The sequence below is a fragment of the Typopeltis vanoorti genome, chromosome 18 (genome assembly GCF_054136105.1).
Source record: "Typopeltis vanoorti isolate ZY-2024b chromosome 18, IOZ_Tvanoo_1.0, whole genome shotgun sequence".
Taxonomy (NCBI): Eukaryota; Metazoa; Arthropoda; class Arachnida; order Uropygi; family Thelyphonidae; genus Typopeltis; species Typopeltis vanoorti.
The window spans coordinates 46,294,271-46,306,869 of NC_143566.1; the positions used below are offsets into that span (position 1 = coordinate 46,294,271).

Here is a 12,599-nt window from a genome sequence, read left to right on the forward strand (position 1 = left end):
TTTTTGTGTCACTTAAGGCTAACATCAAGTGACACAAAAATGACACAAAAAAAAATCATTAAACTGCCATACATCCAGAACACATACAAAGCTTACAAATACATTTTTAAACACACTGACTATAAATTGGTGTTCACCATGAACCAAAAATTGGAATCACTTCTTAAACCTACAAAATCTCAGACATACAAAGAAATACTAGATCACCACAATGTGGTATAAAAAAATTTCCTTGCCAACAAAACTGTGACATCACCTACACAGGTTCCACAATCAGTGGAACATAACAATTCCAGAACATCAAAGCAATAAGAAATGTAATAACCAAAAGAAAAACAGAATACAAAATATAGGAAAAACAGAATTAGCAATCCACGCTCTTGAATAGAAGCATACTCAGCAAATTGACAAAGCCGTAATAGTAGACATACAAGAAAATGAAACAATGCTTAGAATATCGGAAACAGTAGTCATAAAATGTTACAAAGACTCAATAAATTCTACCGCCTTTATATAATCTCAGCGGGTTGGAAGTTCCAAAACATTAAAATTGAGTCATGACTCTGTCCAATAGGAAACAACACAGATACACCCAACACAAAAACATCAAGCTGACATGACATAGCCTCCACTTTTCTCGTGAGCTCCGAAGATGACACAAAATGGCTCACACCTTGTTACTCTCACCCCTAATCTTTTTTCATCTATCCTTCTCCTTTCCTCAAAAAAATTTCTATCTTTCACCTGTTCCCAAAAAATTCACTGCCCACCCTTAAAACCCAGTTTTTAAATTTCACATGCCGTATGCCTTACAATTCCCCCACACACATCTATATCTCCACATTTCCAATCCCCCCCCATTCCTTTCAGTCATACTTCAGTAATATCACCATACACTGGATGTCACTCAATAAGATGACAACCAGGAACATCCTACAAAGGTATGTCCAAAATTATTCCTTCCTTATATTCTTCATATATCTATTTCTTTAAATCATCAGTAATGCTCCAAAAATTGAGTAAAAATCTAATGACATGATAAAATTGGTACTCCTAAACAAAAATAGGCAAAATAGCCATAAAATTTAATATTAATTGGATAATTTCAGTTGTCCCCAGTATAGGAAGGGGGGGGGGGGAATAGCACTTGAAAAATTTTATTGGCAAATTATTTGCAAAATAATAAACATTGGGAATTTGTTTTGTATGAATTGTGAAAATTGTCTGTTTTTCATTTACTGGAAAATAATAGTACTTTTTTGATAACTAATATATGAATCCCAGTATTATCCTATTAGTTAATACTCAATTTGAATCATTCATATAGGAGCCCATGCAGCTCAGTAGAAGTAGTGTTTGCATTCCTCAGCACCAGACTGCCTGAAGAAAGGGAGCATTATGAGTTTGATTCTAGTTGCCTACTATAGGAATTTTTTCTAAGCCTGTTTTCTCCGTAGCGCAGTAGGAAAAACGATAGTACATTGTGCCCTTCAGTTGGAAGGCCTAAGTTTGTTCTCATTGTGATGAGAGGAATCTTTATATGCGTTTTTTTTTTTTTTTTTTCTCCAATTGAAGGAGAGTTAGCCAATCTCATACTGAGGTAGCAGGGTTTTTTATTCTTAGAAAACTAGTTTTTAATCCCACATACAGGCAAATTTGCCTTGAGAACACACACACACAGTTTACAGACAAAAAATACTAGTAGTGGTGGGCAGTAGATGGCATTGTGTGTAGATGATGGTAGTAGCGGTTCTGTGTAGTTGGTGGATTACATGTCGGAGATAGAGTTGGAGAGTAGAGTGTCCTCCCACAATGAGTCCTTGGACTCCTTGGAGGTCACGTAATAATATTTCGTAAATTTAAATTTCTTCCTTGAATAATAAATAACACAAGCATAAGATTAAGATAGAATGGCAAAAATGTTTCCTATACTGATTTACAAATCTGTTTATGAATTAATATTATTGTATTCATATAGGATGAAGAAGTTAAACAACAGAAAGATATCAAAGATTATGAAAAATCACAGCTGAAAGTGAAAGAAACCGAGCAACCACTTTTTAGCAAAGAAACATTTGAAAGACTAAAGGCAAAATTAACACAGGATAGAAACTTGGAAGATTATTCTGAATATGTTGATTTTATAGAAGGTACGGTGCCAAAAGAGTCAAATAATTTTAATTTAAAAGAAAGCACTTGCAGTGATAAAAATTCATCATTTGTTAATGATTCTAATAAAGCTGATAATATAGAAAATACACTACTTACAAATCAAGCAGTTTCATCTTCTAATACACTGCAAACTAGTAGCTCAATTGCTCTTCAGAAGCCAGAATCAGTGAAAGTTGAAATCCATGTCACAGTTAATACTAGTCCAACTTACAGCAGTAATCAACAGCCACTTCCTCCAGTCACTTTAGCAGACTTAAAGAAACAGCGTGCAGATCAGCGTAGTCGAAGTAGTGTATCATCTACATCTTCATTTCAAGAATTAAATGAAAAATCTGTTCAGAATGGTTATTTACCACTTACTGTTAGATACGAAACACCCCCTTCTCCTTCCACATCGGTTCAGAGATTTTATAGTGATCCAGGTGAAGTTCTAGGTGACTATCCAAAGCATGGTTGCTGTGTTATTATATGAATTGATTATTAGTTTTATATTTTTAATATATTCCATTTTGTAAATGAATATTTTAGTATTTAAAAAAAAAATTCTCTGCTACAGTAGAATTGTAACAATGATAAAAAGACTGAGTGCAATTTTGTTGAACCTGCAGAAGTGCAGATATTAAGTGTGAAGTAAACAAATGATAGTCGACTGCCTCTTTGGTGAGCTCATTGGGACCAAAGGAATTATAGTTAAAGGTTTGCTGTTAGCGAATTTCCTTAAAAAAAAAATAGTATTGGTGCTCTGAGGCTGTAGCGAAACTCTTTATAGTTTTATAGTATGTGGGCTACCTATAATAGTATTTGTTATAGAGAAATTGAGTTTATTCAATGACATTTTTAAATTTCTAGTCGTGTGGTATATCTCTCTTTTCCCACTCTAATGAATGAAAACATGGAGGAGAAGGTGTGATTAACTGTCCGACATGTGGCATAAACTTTTTCCTGTAATTAATGAATACTAGTATTTTATTTATTCTTTACAAATTGTGCAAGTAAAAATCTTCAAAGATAAAAATAAAACACAGCAAATCAACCTACTACTTAGTTTGGATATCATTCGAACAGCTTGAGTTGCTAATCCTGTCCAAATAAGGAAGAGCATTCACTGAATCCCAGACTCCTCTCTCTCTCTCCACCCTCACCTCCTTCCATAACTAGCCCAACTTGGAGGTGGACCCTAACATAAGGTTCAAAATCAGCTGTTATTGTCTGTTAGACTTAAGTACATGTCAAAACGAAGAAGCCAATCTCAAAGTGTATATTTTCAGGGCTTGTATGTCTTCATTTTATAGTGTGTGTGTGTTTATACATGTATTTCTGATACATTCTGTAAATTGTCATTCTCTAAGGGTTACTTTAGTATTGGAAATGTCAAATATTCCTCAGGGGTGAAGTAACTAAACCTGGTTCCAGTATCCAAATTGAGTACTGCCAGTAACCAATAGATGATCAACTAACATCATTCTGCATAGTATTTCTTTCTTTCTTCTACTTACCACATATCAAAAGAACTCACTAGGGTTTTTCTTGGTTTCATTGGCTAATTTTTGCTTATACTGCATTTTTTGCTGTCTTTACCAACCAATTCATCTTCCTGGGCTCTTTGCAGCTGATTAGCGACTCGAGCTGTTCGGCTAATATCCAAACTGTCTGAGTGTATCCCCAAATTATTATTATTATAACCATTCTTGGTTGCCTACAGAGCCTTCTTCCAGATTTCATGCTTAATTCCATCATTCATCCATTCTACTTTACCTTATTTATCATTTGGGGTACACTCAGACACTCTTGTTAAATAGCTCTTGATCAATGTCCAAGCAACATCTCTCCCTTTTACTCAGCTCCTCTTTCTCTGCTATAGATTCCAGTTATAAGCTTTACATAATCACAGTCCCTGTAGTTTCTCATATACCCCTTCTTGACAGAAGTTCTCATATGACTGGCTACAATCTCATGGTCTTGCTTGCAACTGTGTGTGGTGGTGGGGAGAGACATTAGACATTCCATTCCCAATCGCATCCTCTGATGATAAATCTCAGACTCTCAGCCCTCACGTGTCTTCTTCTGCTTATTCCCTGAGATGGTTGCTCCTCAAGAACTCAAGAAATTTATTTTCCTCGTTTCCTGATGCTACCTCTTCATTTCAATCAATATCACAATTAAAATCACCCTTCTCTTGCTCACTTAACCAAGTTGTCTGTATGTTTCTTTGTCTCCACTTCCACATTCCCCAGTCTGTAGCAACACTCAACTAAATATCTCATCGTATCAACTAAATATCTCATCGTATCTTCACCTCATCATACTGCTTCAGAGTCGCTGCTGCTATTCTCCCCTCATATCTCAACCTTGTACTGACATAATTACTCTGCTGTCATCAGCAGCACTTCCATCTCCTTTCTTGCTCTTGCTGCCCTCATGAAAAACATCATATCCTTCCATTTCTATTCCTGTCATGTTTCACATATTCTGACTATTTTGAGACAAATAAACTTAATTAATTTTATCTCCTTTATTTCTGACAATCTTTGCTTTTCCTATCTTCACAAAAACATCATATTCTTACATTTCTATTCTCATAATGTTTCACTAATTCCAACTATTTTTAGGCAGATAAATTCAATCAATCCAACAGTTTCATTCCCTTTATTTCTGATAATCCTTGCTTTCTTAAATAAGCATAGCAATTTATTTCTTGCTCTGTAGCCATCCCTACCCAAGCAATCCCTTATCTGTGACTTTTCTACACCTGCTCCTATCTGCTCACCTTTACTCTTTGTCCCATATATATATATATATATATCTTCACAAATAATTACTTCTCATGCCATCCCATCCGAACACTGACCATCCACATACAAACATTCATTACTGAGAATCCATCCTCTTTATTCTCTCTCTCTCTCCTCCTCTTATCATATAGTATATGTTTGACCATGAGATTAGTTTAGTTTTTCAATTCCAGTCCTGTAATAGCAGTAATGTAATTGGCTTGTTTGCCTATATCTCACACCAGACACTCTTAGATACTCTGCTGCCTTCCAACCAAACTTTTGCCTTAGTTGGTTGCATTTTTGCTTTCATGAGCATTCCTTCCCCATTGTGTTCTCTCTGTGCTCCCTAAAACAATCTGCCTTATGTTCTTTACTCATGATTTTATGTCTTTCTCTCTCAACAAAGTGTCTATAATTTCTAATGTCTGTAAATTTTTACCCAAGTTGGGGCCCAGTTCTAAATACTTCAGGCAAATTTCTTGGGGCCCACAACTAACTTTGCTGTCCAAAAAAATATCACTGAGAAATTATTTCTTCATTCTTCAATCATTCTTTCTTGTCTCATTACATTTTCTCACTTAACAATACTTGCTCCAAATATCGAACTTCACATCCACTCAGCTGCAGGCCAAAGGCCATTGTTCATATATAACATTTTGTCATGAGATTTGCTTTATACATCTAAAAACTGTATGCTATTTTCTCTGCAGACAGACAGACAGACAGAGAGAGAGAGAGAGAGAGGAAAATAGAAAAGCAGTTTAGATGGTTGGAATATTGGCAACCAACCATTTTGTTTAAGTAGAGCAGATATAAGTCTAGCATTGATATTTAAAATGATAAAAAGTGATCCACCACCAGTAGTTAGCAGGCTGTTTTTGTATCAGCCAACAATTTCTTGACCTCCCCCCCCCCCCAAAAAAAAATATATATATATATATATATAAATATATACAGATCTTACTTTAAAAGCACAAGATATACAGGGTGGCCATAAAATAACTTTCCCTCTTTGGAGGCATCTGCAGCTAAAACCAATAAACGGAATGAGACCAAATTTTATATTGAGACTTTTGAATGCATGGGGGAGATGATTTCCATGAAAAAAATATTTAGTACCAAAAGTAGACGATAGAGGAAATTTTGGCACTGGCAGAGCCAAAAACAAGCGGATAATTACATTAAAGGCAGATAAAATGGATAACATTTCGACAGTGTAAGCGACAACCGCGTCACTCATTCCAGCTGGATATGTGGTGCGTTACAATGATAATAAGAATAAGAATAATTAAACTAAAACAACAACTTGCGAGAGACACAGAAATTAATGTAGTGATTGAACTCACAGGAAATAATGTTTTATTCATCAGAATCAGGTCAACTGGACCACATGCACGATTTTTAACATGCTGACCTTTCTTGTGTACAACAAATTGCATCTGGATTGTGACATGCTCAACAGCTGAGCGTAAGGAGTCAGATTGGATGTTCATAACAGCATGTTTTATGTTCTCTTTCAAGACATGCAAGTTGGGAATGCCACCAACATACACAACGGATTTCAAATACCCCCACAGCCAAAAAGTCACATGGAGTGATGTCTGGGGATAGAGGAGGCCATGCTGTCAGAAAGAACTGACTGATAAAAGAGAGCATAAAACGGGCTGTTATGAACATCCAATCTGACTCCTTACGCTCAGCTGTAGAGCATTTCACATGCCGGATGCAATTTGTTGTACACAAGAAAGGTCAGCACATTGAAAAGCGTGTATGTGGTCCAGGGGACCCTGATTCTGATGAATAAAACATTATTTCCTGTGAGTTCAATTACTACATTAATTTCTGTTTCTCTCACAAGTTGTTGTTTGTTTAATTATTATTATTGTAACGCACCACATATCCAGCTGGAATGAGTGACGCCTCTGACAGAAGAAGTGGGAAAGTTTGATGTTGCTAATACTTGTATCCCTTGCTTAACGTGGGATTTGATTAACACGACGAAATTAATTGCGGCAATCCCTTGATATATGCGACAAGAGTTTTGATTAATGCGCCTTTAACCCTGCGGAACTCACAGCTGATCTGACAGATACATGCAAAATGTTTAATATAAATATTCTTACACAATTCAGTGTATAGCTTGGAGATTGACTAGCTGTGCATTCATATGTTACGGTGATATTCCGCACTGTTTTTTGCTGTCAGTTTGGTTTAACACATATTATGTAAAGGTTTGTGATATTTGAAGTAAATTGTATCTGAGAGATATACCGCGACCTCCATTGTCAGCATAGTATGGTTTAGTTGTTTTTGATTCTTTGTTCAATAATTTCTAGATTGTAACTGAAAATAAACTCATGTATTACTGAAATAGAGAGCCAAAGGCTTATTTATCATACATGTCATCTAGGAGATGTGCTTTACATTATGGAAAATACTAAGGAAAGTGATCTGGAGCTTACCCCACCTTTACTACAAGTTGTCCATAAGGTTGCTTAATTCTTGCATCTGCCGAAAATTTTAGTTTCTATATATTCAGCACAAAACTTGTATTTTCTATATTTGGCTATAAAATAATGTTGGATTCAATATCCACTTAATTTGTACCATCATGTATTATATTTGCAGTGTTTTTTTCTTTATGTTTTATTGCTTGTTTGCCAAGGTCTGGAGAGTCATTTTGCGTATAATTTATGCTGATAAGAAAAAAACTAAAACTGTTCAAACGACTCTTGATAATTTCTTTTGATAAAAAAAATTGCAGTAAATAATGTAGGTACAAGTATTTATTAAACATTTCCTTTGCATTCATTTTTTTTATCTTTCCGAAAAGAGTACCATATAAAACGAATTATTAATACAGTAATCGATCATGGATGAATTGTAATTTTTACCATTGATTATTAGATTTGATTAACGCGATTTTGAGATACACGGTAACATCGAGGGATTAATTAACCACTTTAATGGAGGGATACCTGTATTTCATTTAAAATGACAAAAATTAATATGCATCATTAATATGACAAAAAGATGTGCATGCATTTCAAATGTATTTGTTGGAAATAAGCATGGTGAAAATATCAAGATATTTATTCACTCACTGTGTGTGTGTGTTTTTCTGGAAATAAAATTACAGTAGACTGGTTGCTCCATATCACTTGTGTTCACTGCCAAATATGCTATATTTGTCTTATTTGAGACTTAAATGTAAAACTTCTTGATAAAAAGAATGCCTTATGTATAAAAACATAAACCACGAATGGTTGAAGACACCAGTAGCATTATCACTTGGCTGGGCCAATGATTGGATACACTAGATGTTTTGAAATATATTTATAAAGCATGCATGGTTAATTCATGTTTTATAAATGTATAATTTTTTAAAGTTAAAAACTTTTTAAAATATTCTGTTTTATATATACAACAACAGTGTACAGAAATGCATCTCAAGTGATAATTATTAGATTAAAAAAAGTTCTTGGTGCTGTTGTATTTCAAGTCATCTGTTTATATTCTAATGTGCCAAATTAGAATATATATGAAGTCAGTTAAGGTGATAAAATAAGTTTTCTGTGATATGAATAAAAATTAGAAAATAGGTAATCATGAAAAATATATCAACTTTCTTTGGGTTTTTAAATATGTTTTATGAATTGATGTATTATTATTATTTTTATTTAATACTTTAGCTGTTATGTATTGGTAAACCATATGTGATACTCTGAGCCAGTCAGAAAATCAGTTGAATAACAATTATAACCTCTATGTAGGGGGTTAAGCATTCATGGTGTTGAATGGAATAATGTAAAATACTTTGTTATATCTATTTAATTACTGTTATATGTATATATATATATATATATATTGTTGATTATCATAATATATTAGATAATGCTGTTCAGGAAGTTTACACTTTGTAATACATCAGATGTGTGTTGATTTTAATTATTATAAAGCTGAATATTTTATTATTATTATTATAACTTTTTTTTTTTTTTTTTGGAAGTTATCAAATCCTTGATATAAATTGGGTTTATGAAAAGGTAGATATCAAAGTTAATTACTTTTTACTGATGAATATGTTGGCATGTATACTTTAAAATGTATTGTTAGTCTTTTGTAGGTTCATACACTTTTCTTGGGATATATGTATTGGTTTTTTTGTTGCTGATAAAATCTTAATGATTTAGATCTTCTATAAAGACATCTTTCATATTTTATAAACTAGTTTATATTTTGCTGTATTTTATATCAAATGCATAATTACATGACAAGTTCTTAAACAAGAATCTGATTACTTGAAAGATATAAAATAAACTTTTTATCTTGAATAATAAATAACTCTTGAATACAGTTTTCTTATATAGTGAAACCTGTGGAGTATCCACAACTATGGAATAACATGTTATGCCACAGTAAATAACTTTTTTATTATGTAAATATTTTGTCTTATGTATCATAAGACATCATCAGTACAACTACTGAACAACAATAAGAATTGAATTAAAATGCTTAAATTAGAATTCCTCTACATGTCGCATATTCATGGATTAAAACCAATTGGCTGAAACTAAAAATAATTAAATTAAAATATAACAGATAAATTTATTTAATGCAATTGAGGATAACAATTTCCCAAACTTTTGGAATAATGAGACAGTCATTCTGATTATGATTAGGTCTATGAAGTAAGGCTTCAGCACTTTCTGTATGTAAACATTCATGTTTATACATATTGATCAGTGTAGCAGCTTTGTGTTTTGCCATTGAATTCTGTGGTTAGCATTTTTAATTTCATGTTGTGCAAGGCCAGATTTGTGAGGTTTGATAAGATGGATGTGGTCTTGATGTTCAAAGATACGTTTATTTATAGATCTTCTTGTTTGTCCATAATAAAACAAGTTACATGAACATGGTACTTTGTATATGCCAGGTAGCATCAAATTGTTATCCTCAATTGTATTAAATAAATTTATCTGTAATATTTTAATTTAAGTTAATTATTTTTCATTTCAGCCCATTGTTTTTGATACATAAGATGAAATATTTACATAATAAAAATGTTATTTACTGTTACATACAGGTTATTCTATAGTTCTTGAATACAGTGTTAAACTTGAATATTTTGTAAACTGAATTATCAAGAAACAAAAACTGAATTATTGCTGTTACAGTTGTATCGTTTCAACATTCTTTTGCCATTTTCAAATGGTGATCAGAATACAAAGTGAAAATAAATGTTGATTTTATTTAATTTTTTTTTATTACATAAATTTTGCAACCACATTGATTCAGTAACAGCAACTTGTTTACATTTAGTATGAAGAGCTGCAGATTGTATTCCTTGGGAAACTTCCAGAAGGCATCAGCAGAAGGGAAAAATTAAAAGAAGTCTCTCTCTCTCTGGATTTGAAGTTGAACTGTAAAGTTGTGTTGAGAAGCTGCTGCACATATGTCAATGTATTTAACAAAGGGTGGAGGAATTATTGATGCCCGTTTGGATGAACATTGGCCATGGAAGTATTTGTAGAAGATGTAAGTAGCAGAAACTGTGCCATCATAAGAGTGGGTAGAGTAAATTGGTGAGAGAAGTCCTTAATCAGCCTAATTACTCTTCTCTGTATTGAGTCAATTTTAAGGGTGGAAGAATTATTAGGTCTATGAAGTAAGGCTTCAGCACTTACTTCATGTGCTCTATATGTGCAAACTATGTGTAATAGTTGAGCAGATTTGTATAGGGTAATAGCTTTTCAGAGGTGCATTGGTTGGTGCCTTGAAGTGAAAGAAAAAATCCGAGTGTTTTGGATGCTGAGGAAGAAATAGTTGTAATTTGCCTACAACAAGAGAGGTCTGGTGATAGAGTAATCTCAAGGAGAGATTTTGGTGCTGTCAAGTGTAAGACTGGAAAAAAAAAAAATTGTTCTTTTTTTTCTTGGAGATTGAGACAGAACTCTGATTTGCAGGCATTGTAACCGAGAAGGTTGTTCGAGCCCCATTAAAGAATGGTTTGGAGATCAGAGTTTAAGGTAAAAGTTATTGTTCTGGAATTTGTAATGGTTTGTATGGGATATGGTTTATCAAATGTCAAGATGTTATAATGACATGAATAAACTTAGATTAAATTAATTTTTTTTATATTCTGCTTATATGTGCATTCTGGTAGTCACTTAAGAATAAGAGCTAGATGCTAGATAATGGAGGAGACCACTGCGTAGCATATGAAGAATGCAGAAAACAGGACCAGGTCTTCTGTTCCACTGTGCAGTCTTGATCATCTCATATTTTTTCTTATTAGGTATTCACCTGGATACTGGATTAACAAGGACGGACTGACATTTTTAGCTGAACCAGATTGTATACCAGAATGCACATATAAGCAGAATATTAAAAAAAAAATGAATTTAATCTAAATTTATTCATGTCATTATAACACCTTGACATTTGACAAAACCAGGGCCAGCTCTACTGACGGTGCAAAACGTGCATTTGCACGGGGCAGCAAAATTCCTATGGCCCTGGACAAACCATATCCCATACAAACCATTACAAATTCCAGAACAATAACAACTTTTACCTTAAACTCTGATCCACCAAACTTATGAATTGGCTCTTAGAAAATAACAAGATCAACTTCTACCAAACTGCATACAGGTCTCAACACAGTACAGAAGATCAATTATTTTATCAGTCATAGATGGCTTTCAAGAAAAACCACCAAAGAAGACAACGGCGATATTCTTGGATCTCACAGCTGCCTTCAATTGCGTTTGGAGACAAAAGTTAATAAAAATTTGCACATGATACTGGAATAAGGGGGAATGCATTAATTTGGATTTCATGAAAGTAAAAGTTAATGGAATTTCCAACATTCATCGAAGTTGGGCTGGAATCCCACAAGGTTCTGTTTTAAGCCCACTCCTATTTCTCATATGAACAATATCCATCCTCACATAATAAATGACAAAAAAATAGCATACAGAAATCTGGCGCACAAGCAGTAATCCTCAGCAACCTGAAAAAGTCCTAAATAATTCAATAAAAGGCTTAGAAAGATGGGCAAACAAACTTAAATTACAGATAAACACAGAAGAAACAAAATTGAGCATCTTCTCTACTGATAGAAAAAATAGACATAATTACAACCCCCTGATCAAAATATATAATACCAAAAACAGTCTCCAAAATACTTAGGCCTAACCTTAATTAGGCTATTGAAAAATAAAATAAATTATTTTTCATCTTTAACTTTTAAATAGGTTATTATGCAGCCTAAATAGGAATAAATAAGGCAGTTACTGAACTGAGATTTACAACTCATATTACAAATATATCTAATAAAGCTCTTTAAAAAAAAGCTCAATATCATCAAAAGGCTTTGTGGAACAAAGTTGGGTACAAAACCGAAAACACTCAAAACTACATATACGGCATTCATATGACCCACTATGGATTATGTCTCATCAATTTGAGCTCCAGCTTCTACAAGCTCAAAAGAAAAACTTGAGAGAGTACAATCAAGAGCAGCAAAAATTATCATAGGTGCAGTCTCAACCACAAATAATTTAAAAGCTCAACAAGAGTGTGGGCTTTGCATACTAGAAGACAGAAGAAAACTCTCCACAGTTAAATTCACTAACAGAATCAGGAGCC

General features: G+C 33.4%; 1 protein-coding gene across 3 annotated transcripts in view; it reads left to right on the forward strand.

The window, feature by feature from the left end:
* The window catches only part of LOC150096629 (protein phosphatase 1 regulatory subunit 16A-like), a 245,116-nt gene extending 234,983 nt beyond the window's left edge, over nucleotides 1-10,133 (forward strand). For all 3 annotated transcript variants that reach the window (XM_090407864.1, XM_090407866.1, XM_090407865.1), the window contains one exon: nucleotides 1,979-10,133. In XM_090407864.1, coding sequence (XP_090263990.1) covers nucleotides 1,979-2,644 — 666 coding nt within the window. In that variant the 3' untranslated portion in view covers nucleotides 2,645-10,133. The remainder of the gene's footprint in view (nucleotides 1-1,978) is intronic.
* Nucleotides 10,134-12,599: the final 2,466 nt, after the last annotated feature.